Below are 18,583 nucleotides of genomic sequence, written 5' to 3'. Positions count from 1 at the left end.
AAGTTGCACTTTTTCACCCATACTGAGGAATTGGGCAGTTTAGGTTACAGCACTGAGCCAAGTGCTTCCTTAAAGCCACCTATCAAAAAGATAAAGAAAATCTTCTTTAATTTTATTCTAGCTATTATTTCTTATTGGAAAACATTTTAGTACCTTATCAGCAAAAGATATTACCTGCCAAATTATGACACCAGTGTTTGGGCTGTGAAAGTATTATCAGCAGCATTTGAGTAAGAACGTATTTCCCTTTTAAAAGCATTGTCAACAATGACATTCAGTTTGCAAAAATCAACTTTTTATTGCTAAATCTTAATTTACTTTGTTTATTTTATCCTTGTAACAAATTCCTAAATACTTCCATATCCAGTTCTTAGTGACAGGTGAATAGAGCCATTATACAAGCAAGTTATTCTAGCTCCCTTGCAGGAGCTGAGTCATACAAAAACAAATACAAAAATAAAATATAAAATATAAAATCTGGTGCAAATACAGAGATGATGGATACCAGTTCAAGCCAGTTGTGCCTAAAATAATATAATTAGCCTCTGATTTCTATTAATTGGGAGGCCAGAGGCCAATGCATTGAATGATGGGAAAATATTAAAGGGAAGGCATACACACACAATTAGAGCAATTTTAGCCACTTAGCAGGAAAAAGAAGCTGATCATGGTTCACCATTCAGTCAGGATCTGCTCTGATTGAACTCTTAGGGAAGGGTGGTGTTGACCCTTGTTGTAGTCAGATTCTTGTTGCTGGCATAAGTCACCCAACCAAGAACAGCTTGTGGGAAAAGGGGTTGATTTTGGCTTACAAACTTGAGGGGAAGATTCATGATGGCAGGGAAAATGATAGCATGAGCAGAGGGTGGACATCACCCCCTAGCCAACATAAGGTGGACAATGGCAACAGGAAAGTGTGCCAAACACTGGCAGGGGGAAACTGGCTATAACACCCATAAGCCTGCCCCCAGTATTACACCACCTCCAAGAGGTGTTAATTCCCAACTGGGAATCAGATGGGAACCTAGCATTCAGAACACCTACTTTTGGGGGGACACTTGAATCAATCCACCGCAACCCTCTTAGCTCTAGGTGTATGTTTTCTTGTTGCTTGTGGTATTAAATGGTAATGAGTTGGTCAAGACACTTGCGGGTGAGATACCATAACAAGTGAGCTGCCGTGTGGTCAGTGGCTGACTTTGCACTGACCCTTCCATTATCACTCTGTGGAGGGATGTTTGAGAATCATTGGCAATTGTGAACCCATGACTAGATGGAAATGCCAGACTCTTGCTGATTCTGTGTTGGGTGCTGCTCAGGCTTGTATTCAGTCATTCTTAGATCATAACAAGGTTAAGCATAGAGATAGTTTTTCTGCTTATTCCCAGTCATAACTAATTGCTCTATATTCGGGACACAAATATGTGAATACATACATAAAAAGCTTTCCTCTTAAATATCTAAACACTGCACAAGAAGTTCTGTTTCTAATTTTCCCTTGCTGTCTAAAGTGTCTATGGCTGAGAATGTTGTTCAGAAGTATATAAAGTAATAAATGCCTTTAAAGAGTTGCTTTTTAACTCCTATAATGCCATGAGATCTGTTAAGGTACATAGAAACATTCTGTAGAGTTTATTTATGAGATCAAATTTAGAGACTTGCATGTGCTAGGCAAAAATTTTAGTATTATATAACTAAGTTCTGACTTAGCTGGGATTGTGCATCCCAGCTCTGACATAATTAAAACAAATCACTTACATAATAAAGACTTGGGCTTTTGAGAAATATCCTAATTGTTTAGTATAGCATTTTATACAGAGAATCTTAAATCTTAAAATAATTAGATGTTATATTCCATAAAACACTAGAAAACAAATAAAGAATAAAACATAGAGCTAGTGGTTTTCATGTGTATATATATATGACTTTAGTTTATCTCTTTCATTAATGCTCTGATTTTATATATTCATGGGCTTTTGCAGTGTTCCATTTTAAGCTTATGATAGTAGTGCCTCAAATGTAGCTGACAAAATCTAGTCTCTCGTTCTCTTTCTCTCTCTCTCTCTCTGTGTGTGTGTGTGTTTGTGTGTGCGTGTGTGTGTGTCTCCACAAAGAACAGTAACAGAAGAATTAGTAACCGTCCATACCTTGTGTTATTCTAAGTCAATGTATAGGTTGGACACTAAATGTAAATTCAAACATTGACATTAAAAGCTTAAATTTACAATATGAGTTCCCTGGGTGAAATGTTTGATAATATCTTGGTAACTTATCAGCCTGTAAATGCCTAATACTAACTAAATTGGCATTGAAATGACTTGTGAACTTTTGAAAAGGAGTGCTATAGAAGATAGATAACAGTGTGGCATAGATTTTACTTGAAGGTTGGGACATGAATGAATAGTGATGAGCTGTGATCCTTGTTCACATAAGTCAAGTTCATCCTCAGTAGCTAGACCAGATGCCCCATCCTGTCAATGGAGTCTTCCTTGATGTACTTATTCCAGTGTCAGAGTCAGTTCCAAAAGACTTGGCTTTGCAATTCTCTTTTGCTTCATTCTTCCTGCTAAGCTTTCTGTGGAGGACAGAAGAACATTTTCTTGACTTAGGTTTGCTTATTTTGTTTCTCCTGTCTACCCTTTCTTTCCTCTTTATATAGACTGCTCAAGGCGGTGGCCATAGGACACTTCTGTATGGGCACGCCATATTGCTGCGCCACTCGTACAGTGGGATGGTGAGTGGACATTTTCATTTTGTTGTTAATTCTGCTTCCTTGGGGATAGTCAATATTTAGAGTTGATAAACATCATTCTAGTAATGTGATGAATGATCCTGTGTATATGTGTTTTGTAATATCCTTGAACCCTGTTCAATTGTCTTATTCATAAAATGAAGTACAGCTTAGATAGTTTTAAAGTTCATTCTTTGACTCCCATTTTGGCAATTAAATTTATTCATTTACATTTTAACGAGCAATAGAGGACATAAATCTTGACAATTTATATCATATATAGCTCCTGCTTTTAATATCTTTTGATAGAACAGTTTTGGGAAGAGGTGGATATGAATCAAATAATAAACTTCTTCATTTTCTGATTTTGATTTAAATTTTGCATTTATAAATGAATTAAAGTTTCCTTCTAAAGTATATCAGAAAAATTCTGTCTATGAGGTTCAATGTTAGTACTACCCACTAAGTTATTTTCCTTTGCTATTAGGCATTCTCCTTCTTTATCCATATCACTCCTTTTTTCACCCAATTATCCACTAGCCTCTTCTTAGTCACATTTTTTCTCATTATATACCTCTGATATATTAAAAAGGTAACATTTTCAATATTTTATATTTTATTGAATTATTATATAGGTAATACATAAAATTTTGTTGTATTCACTTTAAAGTTTTATTAAATTATGAAACAATGAATACTCATTCTATAATTAGAAATTACAAAATAAACTTTTGATCACGTTAAGAAGAAAATCTGTCAGAATTAATACCATTTCAGTTTTTCTGTTCCTATTGTTCTTGAGCTCTTTCTTATCATATAACCAAATTTTCACTTTGATTTTTTTTATGTTTCATCATAAGAATTGAGTACATGATATTCCATATCTCAGTGTATGAGAGAACAATACGTATTAGCATTCCCTTTCAAAAGCAGCTGTAGCTCTTTTGGTGCAAGTTTATAATCCCTGCTCTTTGGGAAGTTGAGGCAGGAGGACCACAAGTTTAAAAGCCAGTCTGGGAAACATAGTGAGACCCTACCTCAAAATAAAACCTAAAAAGAAGGAAAATGATATACCTCAGTGGCAGAGCCCTTGCTTGGGATCATATCTAGGTTAAAACCAGTACTATTTAAAACAATGGAAAGAAGATAATTCTCATTTGTCTAAATTTTTCAGGCCAAAATCAAGGATGAATAAAAAGTCATATGGAGACCTCCTTTGTAGGCAAATTAAAATATAACTGATAAAGAAAGAGTGTGAAGGAAGGCACCCTACGGGGGAGGTGAAGCTGCTCCATGAAGCCAGGTTGTTAAATAAAAACATGAGTGATTGGAGAGAGATACTTTCTTAGTAGTTTTTGTCCAGAGATACCACAGAAGCCCCTCAAACAATATAGGCTATGGCCATTTCTCTTGGTTGCCAACCAAAACTAGATTGTAAGGCCCTATTATTGAAGACACCACAAGCTGTGGTTGAAGGACATAGAGGAACCAGGGTGAAGGGCTGGAGAGATGGCTCAGCAGCTCAGTTCACTTCCTGCACAAACATAAGGCCCAGAGAGAAATCAAGCTGGAACTAGGATGGAAGCTTCTTCCCTGCTGGCTCATTTTCATAGTTGTACTGGAAGATTCTTTGCAGGCTTCTGGGGAAGAAAAGTCATCAACGATTTTACCCCGCTCTAGATCCTGTGTGCTACACACCTTATATTCCCACTGGTGCAACAATGGTGGGATTGTTATGAGAGTAGCCTAACACTTTTTGAATTTGAGACCTGCTCCAGAGGAGGGAATTCATGTCTGGTAATGTAAAGCTATGGTATTTATGGACCCTAAGAGACAAGCTAATACTATTGTTATACTAAAATGACATATGAAACTGCCTTATAAATATTTATGCTTAAACCTTTAAACCTGTATTACTCTCAGCATCAATCAGAGAAGCTTCTTTTTGGGGTTGGCAGTGATTAATGTGACATATATATCTGGGCAAAATGCTGACAGGTCATGGGCCAAAATGCTTATGAGGCTCCCCTCTCCTGAAGGAGCTCTTGGCAGTTGATGGATCCTGGGGTGGGGGAATCATGTTCTTTAGTGATTTAGCCATTTGTAAGTTGCCTGTGTTCCAGTTAATGATCTCTTATGCAAGCTTATGCAAATAACCCCAATAAACTCAGTGGGTCACAAAAAAAAGACATGAAAGTAGGAAAAGGCTAGTTGGGAAGAAGAGATTTAGTGAAAGTGCAAGGGAGATAAAAGACAGAAACTATGGGTAAATAAAACAGATGTTAAATATATGTATTAAGTATTCAAAAATAAGATTAGAGACCAAACATAAGCTCAATAGAAATATCCAGCAAGCCCAAGAGCCCATCACCGAAGTTGACCTAAAACCAACCCAAAATGGCCCAGGGAAATTCGTGGAAGAGGGGGCCTAAAGATTGTTGGAGCCACAAATTGGGACATTATGCACAGAGACACTGCTTCTTCCACATAACTGATGGCTACCCCACAATGTACGACCCACAATCCCCATGGGGTTAACCAGCATTCCCAACAAGGAGAGTCCCTTTGGAGGAGGAGCAGGGATGAGGGTAAAGATGATACCAATATGTGCTGCTTACATACTGAGTATGTCCATAACTAAGAAAAAAAAAAAAAAAGATTAGGAAAGGTGAAAAAAAGTGAATTTGGTAAGCTAGATAAGAATTGCAGAAAACATGATGGATGAAGGATTTATATCAAAGTTCATACTAATTAGGAAACTAAAATAAAAGGTATCATGAAAAGCAAGTCATAAAAATAGAAACAATTTGTGAATAAGCAGATAATACATTTTCAACAATGGAAGAAATATAAACTTACTAGCTATTTTGGCTATTAATGATTCAAATTAAGGGAGTTGTAATTTCATGACAGCTGTTATATCAGTTCTATTATTTTGTTAAATAAATTGGCTTATTAGTATGAAAAAAATATCCAGCAAGCAACACAAACTGTTAATATCAACCATGAGTATTCAGTCAATGATCTGATTTTAAATGTCAGATTAATAGAACTCAAATATATAAATGTCAGATTAATAGAACTCAAATATATGAGAAACAGCTAAACATGGGAGGCTGAGGCAGGAGGATGAGTATGAGTTCAAGGCCAGCCCAGGCTACATAGTGAGGCCCTATGTCAAACCAAAATCATAAAAGCAAGAGTAAACTCAAAGTATAGTAGTGTAGCACCACTGTGTGCTAGGCACTATAGCGTGTGCTGCAGGTAGGAATGACTAAGGCCAGCCAGTTGCTTGTCTTTATGGACCTTGGTTAACATTCCTAGAATCATTACAGCATCTCCATGGCAGTTGTGGATGTTACAGTGTTACAGTGAAGATTGAAGACAAGATGCATGCTAGTATGTGCAGTGCCTAATGCTACAATAGTGTTGAGAAATAGAAAAGACTTTACTGAAGTCTGAGGATTAAGGCAGGCTCTTAGGGACTGGCAGAGCTCAGTCAGTAAAGTGCTTGCCCTGCAGGCAGGAGGATATGAGCTCAACTGCTGCACCCATGTCAAAATGCTGGTGTGGTAGAATGTGCTTATAATCCCAGCACTAGGGAGACACAGACCAGTGGATCCCTGGAGCCAGTTATCCAGCTGGTTTAGACATACTTGGTGAGTTTCTGGCCAGTAAGGGACCCAGTCTCAAAAAGAGTGAATGGCATTCCTGAGGAACAGCACCTTGGGTTGTGCTCTGGCTTCCACATGTGTGCATAAACATGTACATGCATGCACACACACACAACAGCACATGTACAGGCACCCACACACATAACATGCATATACAAACGTACATATCACATCCATTAAAAAAGAAAAAATGCAAAAGACAGGCTTTTAACACAGTTTATAAACAACAGGGACACACTGTGGAGCTGTATGCCTTGAAGGTAAGACCTTATACTCCTTTCCTGGTTAAAAGTAGGTTTAGGAACCCTTGAACTCTATTGTCAGTTTTGAGAGTCCCTGCTTTATAGCCAAAAGGCAGAATGAGTCTCCAGACCAACTTAGTTCCACATCCTGTGACCCTGACTTGCCCTGCTGTGTTGGCTCAGTTCACTTGCTCCCTTCCTCTTCACACCCAGGGACATCCACTTAGTTGGGTGGTGTCTCTTCCATAAAAAGAGTTTTGTGGTCTTTGCATTAGCTATCCAGAGCATCTGAGGGGCCTGAGCTTACTCAATTCCCAGAACTGTTTCTAGGTTTTCTTTGGTAGTCCCTGTTCTTGCTGCCAGTGCTCTAGTCTCATGCAGATGGTAGAATATTTTAAGCTCAAACCACATTTCATCTCAGTGTCCTCATTCTCATGTCTCTTAACAAGGTATTTGCCGTTGGAGTGGGGCTAGGGAAATTGGCCAAAAAGTGATGCAAAAATTTATGTCCAAAAATATATACACTTAGGAAAATCTAGAAGTAGAGGGAGTAAGATGTTAGGGTTATGAAAGTAAGCTTACCCCTAAGGGAACACACACACACACACACACACACACACACACACACACACACACACTTGTGATAAACCTCACTCAGCAAGGCGATTTGCTTCACAGCAGAATAAATTCTTGGTGGGTTTCAAGAAATTACTGTTTTAAAATAACAAAAGTTGAGGACTTGAGGACAGAAGGGAAGAGGCTTCTAATTTCTTTTCCAAGAGATTTCTATCAGATCATGTTGTATAGCTGTGGATGAGCATGAATATCACATGGGATGAGAGATGTACAAATACATCCCCAGCCACTTGTCTTCTTGTAGTGACAGTGCTCATTTGCATAATCTTTTATAAGGGGATAAAGGACTGTATTTCCCTTAGAATACTGCTTCTGTTGCATGCTGTGTGAGTGCTGTTCTGTTTCAAACATTGAAAAACTTTCCCCTTATGTAGACAATGTAGAGTTGCAGAGGGGACTAGTCAGAAGAGATAGACAAATATCAACATACTTATCAGAACTAGACTTTAATGTTACCATAGACATTTTAAACTTATATGTTTAGTTTCAGTTACCATACAAGGCAAAGGGTTCACTATGTCACTATGACAGTCTTATAAATATACATTATTATACATTATTGGATCCTTACACCCCTTTCTTCTTCCCCTTCTTGTGGCTGGGTTCCTTTCTTCCTCCAAATAGTGCCCCATTCTCCTGTTATATCACATATTGTCCATTCCTTTCTCTTGTTTCTCCCCTCCTTTTAGATCTCTTTCTCCTTTCCCATAGTCCCTGTTGTATTCCCCCTCCCAGACACACATCCCTCACCCCAGTCCGAATGATGATCATCAACCAAACAGCAACAAATGCTGGTGAAGATGTGGAGAAAGAAGAGCCTTTTTTTTTTTTTTTACACTTCTGGTAGGAATTTAAACTGGTACAGATACTATAGAAGTCAGTATGCAGGTTCCTCAAAAACTAAAAACATTAAAAGTAGACCTACCATGTGGTCCAGTAACATGACTACTGTTTATCTACCTAAAGAATCTAAGTCTGTATCCCACAGAAACACTTGCATATCCCTGTTTATTGCTGCACTATTCACAGTGGCCAAGATAAGACTATCAACATTTTGTGACAACTACTCATTCTGTTTTTAGTATTTGTGCTGCCTGTCTACTTCCCGGTCTTCAACTGACAAGCTGGCCTTCGATGTTGGCCTGCAAGAGGATACTACAGGTGAGCAGCATACACCATGATGAAACTGTGTCAAGAAAGCCTGGACAGGCTTGGACTGGAAAACATGAGACATGGTCAAAGATATATTAGGTGGATGCTTTTATGAGGAGAGTCTGGAAAAATGATTTTCTGACATTTTAAAATTTTTTGTTTATTTGCATATGTGTGTGTGTGTGAGTGTGTGTGTGTGTGTGTGTGTGTGTGCATGTGTTTTGTGTCAGGATTTTTTGCTGCTATAAAATGTCCATCCAGCTTTACACTGACAGAGAGACTTGAAGCTGGGTCAGCAGGCTTTGCAGACAAGATCCTTTAACTGATGAGCTATCTTCATACTCCCACAAAGGTGTAACCCAGACAGGCCTAAAATTCCTGACCTTCCTGACTCTGCCTCTTTAGCAATTCCTTGCTGGCATGTATTGTCACTACTGGCATTTCTGACATTTTTTTTAAATTTATTTATTTGAGAGCGACAGACACAGAGAGAAAGACAGATAGAGGGAGAGAGAGAGAATGGGCGCGCCAGGGCTTCCAGCCTCTGCAAACGAACTCCAGACATGTGCGCCCCCTTGTGCATCTGGCTAACGTGGGACCTGGGGAACCGAGCCTCGAACCAGGGTCTTTAGGCTTCACAGGCAAGCGCTTAACCGCTAAGCCATCTTTCCAGCCCCATTTCTGACATTTTTTAATGTGTGTAAGTGTGTATGTATGTGCATGTGTATTTGTGCACAGGAATATGTGTGTGCAGGTATGCAAGCATGTGAGTACATGTGTGTGTGTTGGCCAGAGGAAAGTCATTATTCCTCAGGTTCTGTTCACCTTTTTTTTTAATTTTTATTTTTTTGAGGCAGAGTCTCTCAATGGCTTTGGAAATTGCCAAGTAAGCTAGACTGGCTGGCAAGGCAGCCCCAGGACACAGGCACTTTCTGCCTTGCCTTGTATTTCTATGTGGTTTATAGAGATTGAATTCAGGTCCTCACGCTTGTAAGACAATCACTGTACTGACCCTTATGACATTTTTGGTAGAAGGAAAAAGTACATATTTTTTATTTTTAAAAATTTTGCTTGTTTATTTATTTATTTCAGAGAGACAGACAGAGAGAGAAAGAGGGAGAGAGAGAGAGAGAGAGAGAGAGAGAGAGAGAGAATGAATGGGTGTGTCGTTGCTTCCAGCCACTGCAAATGAACTCCAGATGTGTACTCCCCCTTGTGCATCTAGCTAACGTGGGTCCTGGGGAATCGAGCTTCGAACCGGTGTCCTTAAGCTTCACTGGCAAGCACATAACTGCTAAGCCATCTCTCCAGCCCGAAAGCATATATTTTTATGGTTGATTATTCTTAGGGAATTAGTTAGATATAAAATACTTCAATTCCTGGATTCTCATGGAGGAGATAAAAACCAGTGCTTGCTCTACGACGTTTGGGGGTATGAGCCATGCTCATGTTGACTGGTAGTTTGTGAACCACTGCTGCCTGTTTCTCTTGTCATTCTCAAAACAGTTTAAGAACAGATGAAACATGTTCAATGCTCACGTTCAAACAAGAACACAGAAGCTTAAATTCTCCTTAATTTCTGTGCCTATGGGCCTTGCTGTGTTTGCAAACCTATCCAAACAGACATCCATATTTATGGGATAAAAGTATGTAAATTAACACTTTTATCCTTTTGGAAGAAATATATAAGAATATAAGGTTTAAGTATGGTCTTGTTCTCAGTCCACTGAATAACTTGTGTTTTCTTACTGTACCCCATTATAACTTGATAATTTTGTCTTTAACAATGGACATGCATATCCTTGCAATTAACCATATATAAAAGATCTGGGGATGTAACTCATTGGTAGAACACTTGCTCGGTATGTGAAAGGCCTTGGATTCAAACCATAGTATTGCAAAATGAATGAATGAGTGAATTGATTAATGAATACACAAATAAATAACGAAGTCCAAAAAAATGAAGGAAAAAAATCCAACTTTAATTATATTTTTTCTTTCCAGGGAGGGATCATAAACCTACCCCTCATCCCATTAGCTCTCCTAAAAATACTCTCAGAAAACTGGGGCTGTGTCTCAGTGACAGAGTGCTTCCTGGGCAAGGCCCTGGGTTTCATCACTACTTACACAAAACACATAAACAACAACAACAACAAAAATCACAAAACACATAATATACAAAGTTTCTGTTGTTTCATGTTTTATATATATACTGTGATATGTCACACTAGTGGTATATCACACTTGTGATAGCAAATATGTATTCACTGCATATTTCAATAAGGTAGAAGAAAAAAAGTTTAAATGATTTTGCCTTAAACAAACAATAAATGTTTGAAGAGATAGATGTCTTTATCCTAATTTTAACTTTATGCATTGCATGCAGGTATCAGAATATTACATGCTACCCAATTAATATGTATATTTTTATGTATCAGTTAAAATTAAGTTAAAAATACTTTCCCACATTCTCTAAATTTTCACAAACAGATGGAAACTATACCATGTATATAAACCTAAATAACATGCTGATGGTCACTACATTGCCTTGTATAGAAATATAGCCTTGAAAATATAGCCTTTTGATTTGTATTTCATTTTTTTTAAAAAATACAAATGTGTGTTTATGAATGAATGCACTAGAGGGAGGAGTGCGGACTGAGGAGAGAGAGAGAGAGAGATTGATTGAGATTATATGGGTACGCCAGGGCCTCTTGCCATTGCAAATGAACTCCAGATACATACACCAGGTTGTGCATCTGGCTTTATGTGACTACTAGGGAACTGAACCCTGGAGCACCAGCTTTGTAAGCAAGCATTTTAACCACTGAGCCACCTCCCCGGTTTCTTCTATTTCATTTTTGTAAGTTCAGTTGTTCTGTATTTTGTATTTTATGTAATATAGTTTAGCATGCAGTTAAATGGCAAAGGTGTCTTATTAACAAGTACAAGACAGACATGTTCTAGAAATCTAGAACTTGCACTCATGTTCTGAGATGATTCCACAGTAATTTGAAGAGCACAGCAAGTCAGTCTCTTTCCTTCTGTCAGAAGGTATGTTACAGTTTTTTCCAGGAGAGCACTCTCCTCTGTGAGTTATTGTCACTTGTCTGCTTGCTTTCATCAGAATTAAATTCACAAAACAGTTGATTTTTAATTTCTTCTTTATTGATGAATTCCTAGCTAATAAAGCAATAAGGAATAAATGAAACACCACCCACAACTCTGCAAATGTGGAGTGGTTGAATGACTATAGGGACTCTGTGGGGTGATGAGCAAGTAAGAGACTGGTTCATGTAAGAAAAACAGCTCAAAGAACAAGCTACATATTTACTAAGGAGTACAAGGAAATATTATCAGATGATTTGTTTATTCCCTTATATAAGATTAATTTTGATTGGGTGCCCACAATATGCTAATAGGAGCTGGTGAAATCCTACTGAACCCAAGGGTGCAGGCAGAGCCTCTGCTATTACCAAATTTACATTCTGACAATGAGAATTAAGACAGAGGAATGTGTTATGGGAAACTAATAAGCTGCGAAAGGGGAGAAAATGATAGTTATAGATAGAAAATATCACCATAGCACTGTTGTGATAGAACTTACATTTAGGTCTTCAGAGGACCTGAACAGACTGAAGTCACATGCATATCTTAATGTCGTCAGAATGATGAATGCGAGTCCTGCTTTTGCTTGACTTACTTGGGAAGAAATTATTTGACTTCATATATACCCTGACCTTTTGATAATGTGCCCATGGGTAGTAAGGGTTCTGTAATATTTTAGTTTTAGATTAAGAGGAGCCACCATTTTTTAAAAAAAGCAAAGCTGAGAGGCCAGAACAGTAAGGTGTTAGTAATGCATTGCATCTGTTTTTGAATTGACATCGTCACAAATGATCAGGATGAAAAATTACTAATTATATGACCGTCACATCATAAAACCTCAAGTGCCTTTGAAACTTGTATCATAATGTGAATACTTTTTTGCAGACAGCAATGTAACCAGGATAATGACATTTAATTGCTTAGGGAATGAAATCAGCTGAGGATGACTGGTGGATCTGGTTCTGTGTTAGTTCACATAAATACTCTGCTTAAGCAATTTTTAATAGGGAGGAAAGACACCAAGCTGTCACACCCAGTTACCATGAGAAGAAATTTTTCTTCTGAATATGTCTCATTCTAAGCAAATATGGCTGTTTTTAATTGTTTATTTTTTTATGGTCAAAGAGAATAATTTGAATGAATATCCTTATTTCTGAAAGTTGTTTGAATGGGTTCACTAATAAAGAAAATGGATCTTCAAAGAAACAAGTCTGTTTCCTACCCTCACCACCCTGCAGGTGAAGCTTGTTGGTGGACGATACATCCAGCCTCTAAGCAGAGGTCAGAAGGAGAAAAAGTACGGGTTGGAGATGACCTCATCTTGGTTAGTGTGTCCTCTGAGCGATACTTGGTAAGTAAGTGTGCAACATGCCTTCCTTTGGAGAGTTTTGAATAACTCATGTAGGAGAATTACATGGTCTGAGTGGGAAGATGGCTTCCTGGGCCTTTTCCAGCAGGGAAGGCTTCCCTTCTGACCTTGATGTACATATCTATGATGCTGAGAGTATCTAATGCTTTGTTTGTTTTACACTTGAAACTGTGTACTGTGTACGTCTGTGGGTGCAAATGTGTGTATGTATGCACATGTGTGCCCATGTGAGTAGATGCCTTAGAAATGCTGTCCAGCACCATCTAGACAGTGTGTGTTGCTGGAACTCACCAGTTAAGCAGGACTAGCTTGCCAGTGAGCTTGGGGGATCCATCTGTCTCCAAATTGCCAGTGTTGGGATTATGAACATGTGTACCACACTAGTACTTTAAGTGGGTACAGGGGATCAAACTTGGATCCTCATGCTTGCATGGCAAGTTGTTTGCTTTCTGAGCCATCAGCATAGCCCTGGACTCTTTTATTCATAGAATGTGAATACAGTCTAGTGAGGAATCCCAAATTCCATGGTTTTTGCTTTGCACACAGTATAAAAGCTATATTAATGAGGCTGTGATAAGAATAAAATAAGGGGCTGGAGAGATGGCTTAGCAGTTAAGCGCTTGCCTGTGAAGCCTAAGGACCCCAGTTCCAGGCTTGATTCCCCAGGACCCATATTAGCCAGATGCACAAGGGGGCACATTCATCTGGAGTTTGTTTGCAGTGACTGGAGGCCCTGACACATCCATTCTCTCTCCCCCCACTTTCTATCTGCCTCTTTGTCTGTCGCTCTCAAATAAATAAATAAAAATGAACACCAAAAAATTTTAAATAAAATAAAGAATAAAATAAGAAGGAGCTTGTCTGTCATTGATGCTGCATAGGCTAGAACTAGGAGAATGAAGTTTATGTTTAATCATTGAGTATTTTCTTGATTTGTGTGGTGAGTCCAATATGTATTTAATTTAAGATGTTTAATTAGCTGTGGTTTCTTTAAAAATGTTTTATTTATTGAAGAGCGAGAGACAGAGAAAGTCTCACTATGTAGTCCAGTCTGGCCTTGAAATTATCATCCTCCTATCTGACGTTCCTTTGCTGAGAGTATAGGTGTTCACTACCATGCTCAACTAAATGTCCTATCAATATTCTTCTTTTATTTATTTATTTGAGAGAGAAGGAGAGAAAGGGAGAGGGAGGGAGGAAGAGACAGAGAGAGAGACAGAGAGAGAGAGAGAGAGAGAGAGCAAGAGAGAGAGAGAGACAGAGGGAGAGAGAGGCAGAAATAATAGGTACACTAGGCCTTGCAACCACTGTAATTGAACTCCAGATGTGTACACCACCTTGTGTACATGTGCAACCTTGTACATGTGTCAGCTTGTGTCCTCTCTTCGTATTTTTTATTGCCATGCTGGGACTTCAACTTAGGGCTGTGTGCCACTGAGCTATATCCCCGGTATATATTCTCTCATTCGCTCTCTCTCTGAATAAGAGTCTCAGTGTGACTGGCCTCAAGCTCAGTGATCCTTTTATACCTTCCTCCTGAGTGCTGGGATCAAAGGCATATGGCACCATTCCAAGCTCCCAGTCTATTATTTAAATATTTTTTCATTATTTTCTTTAAGAAATAATTAAACATAAATGGAGGCATTGTCAGTTTTTCATGACTATCCACATCAAATATCTCAGGTGGCAAAGTAGATGGTGATCAAAGGAAAAATGTATATAGAGTAAGTCACAGTGGCACATATACTGGATTGAAGAAAGAGCATCAGCAGTGCCATTAGTCTAAATTTGTTTTTGTGTATAACTGACCAGGATGGAGTGAGTCATGGGTACTCCATTGCTCTGAACACATGGAAATAGGCCAGGTTTGGTGGCAATTCATTTTCATTCTACTGATACCTTTGGTTCCAGTTTTCAAATGTTTCTAGGAAGAAGAGTATTGTCCCCTCCCTGTGGGTAAAGAGATAAAGATAAGGTAACAGCATAATAGGCCCTCTTGTGACTGATAGGCACTACAGTCCTAAATAGAGTGTCTGCTGGTACATGGCTACAGGAATGCCTGGAGCATTTCTCTGTCATTGTCTCTAACTGGTACTGGCAGAAAGACTCACCATCCACATTTGTAAGACAGTATGAATGTGAAGCTTATTGAAATAAACATTATTTTATGTTCTTGTGCTGTGCCTGGTCTGTGCTTGGAGGGGGATAAGGGATCAGAAAATGTGCATTCTGAGGTGTGGCTATACATAGAAACCAATCACAAGAGAAGTAATTCAGTCACATTTTTCAACATGAAACTTCACACCTATTTCATTTTGATTTTGACATGTCTGAATATATCTGTTGTGTTTGTAAAACTTGTACTTTCTGCTATGTAGCAGAGTTGATTTGACAGGGTGGTATTACAAAGAGCCTCACAGAGCCCAGAGCTTCTGTTATCCATTCTACAGTTCATAATCTGAGCAAGTCCTGTGTCTTATAACTAGCCCCCAGACTTCTGCCTATCCCATTTCCCAAAGTGGGATTGATACTAATAGTAATCCACAGTCTTAATGTTATTGTCAGGAGGCAATTAGATAATAAATTTGAATGTGTTTTGAATTATACAGTACTGTAAAGATGACAGTAATAACAGTGATGCATGTGGTTAACCTCCTGTTAATTTTGGACATACGTAAGCTCATAGTTAATTAAAATTCACAACTTATTTCCAAGCTACATTTGCCCTGCCAAATTATGTAAGCTCTTTTATCTGGATGACATTTAAAGATACATGGATAGATAGATAAATAGATATTTTTTTGAGACAGATTCTCATGCTGGAACTTACTATGTAGCCCAAGCCGGCCTTGAACTCATTGCAGTCCTTCTGCCCCAGTCTCCATAGTGCTGAGATTACAGATGTGAACCACTACACTGGGCTCTGGGTAATCTTTAAATAGAAGTACAATAGAACAGTCAACTAGGTTTCTGGAATTTCAGTTTCATCTGTGATAAACTCAGTGCCTTTGTTGTTCATTTCCACAGACTCAGCATATAACAGAAACATGAGCAAACTCTAAGGACATAGTTATACATGGTTCTACCCTTCAAGAACCAAAGAGTGATCCAGGCCTGTAGCCAGCTTTATTTGACTGTGACAAATAACTAAGCAAACAACTTAAAAGCAGGAAGGATTTATTTTATGGACAGCTTCAGGGTTTTCACTGCAGTTGCTTCCCTCCATCACTGTGGCCGTGGTGAGCAGAGCATCGTGGCAAAGAGGGTGTGGGGTACAAAGCTGCTTACTTCATGGAAGCTGGGAAGCCAGTTGAGAGGGGAGGGGTGGAGAATCCCAATATTGTCCTTTCACAGTCACATGCCCAGGGGCCTCACTTCCTTCCTAAATCTTTCCTTACCTCTTCAAACTCCAACTGGAGACCAAGCTTTTTATACATGAGCTTTTGGGAGCCATTAAAGACAAAATCCATAGCACAAACTGAACACATACACTCATGTATAATAACTTGATCAAACAATGAATCAGTGTTACTGATGGCAGTCTCCATAAACTTAAAGATTGCTCATTAGTACCTCACATTGTCACTGTGGTTGGTTAGTACTAGGTTTAGCATTATGGTGATGGATTCAAGAACATATAGAGTGGACTCAGTACAAAGGTTTTAGAAAAACATGAAAAATGGGTTGGAGAGATTGCTAAGTGGTTAAGGCACTTTTCTGAAAAGCTTGTATGCCCAAGCTGATTTCCTGGGACCCACATAAAGCCAGATGCACAAGGTGGAAAATGTATCTGGAGTTTGTTTGCAATGGTGAGAGGCCCTCTACCCATTCTCTGTCTTTAAAAATAATTTAGAGCTGGAGAGATGGTTGAGTTGTTAAGTGCTTGCCTATGAAGCCTAAGGACCCTGGTTCAAGGATCAATTCCCCAGGACCCATGTTAGCCAGATACATAAGGGGGCGCACACATCTGGAATTCATTTACAGTGGCTGGAGGCCCTGGCACACCCATTCTTTCTCTCTCTCTCTCTCTCTTCCTCTTTTCTCAAAATAAGTAAGTAAATAATGAACAAAAAATAAAAAATAATAATTTACAGAAACTCTTCAGCTTCATGTGATCCTGTTGTTTGAGTGACTGTTTAAGATTGTGAGTTACTGGGGTTTTGTTCAGGAAGTCTTTTTCCATTTCTGTGAGAAATAGAGAATTCTAATGTTTAAATAATTTACATGCAAACAAAGATATCTGATACTCTTAACTTTTACCATACTCTGATAATCTTAACTTAAGTGTATCAAAATGGTATGATGAAGACTGACTTTAATCTTCTACAGCTTCTCTCTCTCTTCTCTCTAACTCTTTTAGATTAGTTATCTTTTTCTTCCTTTTCTTAATGGTCACTGACCTGTAACTCCCAGTACCAGCATGGGGCTGTCATCCACAATGAGCTTTTGATCAGAGAGACCTACAAGGTTTCCTAAAAGAAAGACAGATTTCTTTCAGAGTACTTGATGACCCACCTAAGGTTAGTAGTAAGACCCTACTGCTGAAGACACCATATGCAGTTAATGCATAAAATGGAATGGCATGGCTGGAAGTTGGAAGAGAATCAGTCCCCAGACAGCATGTCTAGTGCCATAAGGTGCTACATGGGCAACTGGGGGAAAATGACCAATATCTGTCCAAGCAACTCATGGTCTAACCTACTTAGTAGCAAATAACCTGTCGTGATGCTCACACAAGTGCAATAGTGGCGCACAGCCATGGTGGGAAACCAACTGCTCTTGATTTGGCTAACTGATCCCCTCAGTGGTACGGGATCCATAGCTGGAGCTGGGAAACAAGTCAGAACCATATCCAAACATAAACCCACTCTCCATTATGAAGCCACCACCAATTGTGGGCTACTAGAGGGCCTACACCTATTAAATTCTCTATAAAAAAGTAAGGGTTATCTCATTTGTCGGGTGCTAACTTTATTCTCTGTTGGACAATCTGCTTCTCTTTTGGTGAACCATGTATAGCACAAGGGTAAAGGAGATCAACACAGAGAAAAATTAACTCCTACCAAATCAGATTTCCAGAGACACAGAGGCACCCAACACTGGAAAGAGTGTCAGAGCCACACATTGGGTCATGATATGCAGAGACATTTATCCTACCCATAACTGTGGGATAACTCCAGAATGCATGACCCATATACCTCAACAGGGAGGAGCCAGTGGGAGGAGGTAGGACATGGATGAGCCTAACAATGGTACCAAGTTGAAAGTAGTTGCTGAGCACACACTGATTAATAAAAAAGCACAAAAAAATTTTTAAAAATGGGAAAAAAATGAAAAGCAGCAAGTTGAGGTAGTGAAAGTACTTTGGAATTAGCAGGGGTAGCTAGAGGAATCCATACACTGTAACCTGAGTAATACAGATGAGTTATGTATATGCACAGTATTAATAGCTGATTAGAGGCTGCCAAGTACAAACCTTAGCTAACATGGAGCTTCTTGAACCTTCATTCTCTTCATCTGCAATATGGATATTTAGAAGAATTTGATTTATATGGGTGGTTATGAACATTAAATACTTCAATCCAAGAAAGGCTCTTAGTTCTTGCAAAGAAAGTTGCTATTATGGTTTCTTTAGGAGATTTGTTAATACTAAGAATGGGTAAAGAATCCA

The 18,583-nt window shown here is 38.7% G+C and overlaps 1 protein-coding gene across 5 annotated transcripts in view; it reads left to right on the top strand.

The window, feature by feature from the left end:
• Ryr2 (ryanodine receptor 2) overlaps positions 1-18,583 on the top strand; it is a 737,098-nt gene that overhangs the window by 328,565 nt on the left and 389,950 nt on the right. For all 5 annotated transcript variants that reach the window (XM_045151997.1, XM_045151996.1, XM_045151994.1 and 2 more), the window contains exons 5-7: positions 2,660-2,734; positions 8,366-8,444; positions 12,782-12,894. In XM_045151997.1, the coding sequence (XP_045007932.1) occupies positions 2,660-2,734; positions 8,366-8,444; positions 12,782-12,894 (267 nt within the window). The remainder of the gene's footprint in view (positions 1-2,659; positions 2,735-8,365; positions 8,445-12,781; positions 12,895-18,583) is intronic.

This window comes from Jaculus jaculus, chromosome 6 (genome assembly GCF_020740685.1).
Source record: "Jaculus jaculus isolate mJacJac1 chromosome 6, mJacJac1.mat.Y.cur, whole genome shotgun sequence".
In the NCBI taxonomy this organism is placed as follows: Eukaryota; Metazoa; Chordata; class Mammalia; order Rodentia; family Dipodidae; genus Jaculus; species Jaculus jaculus.
The sequence above is the reverse complement of the archived record's forward strand: the minus strand, read 5'-3'. Positions and strand labels throughout refer to the sequence as shown.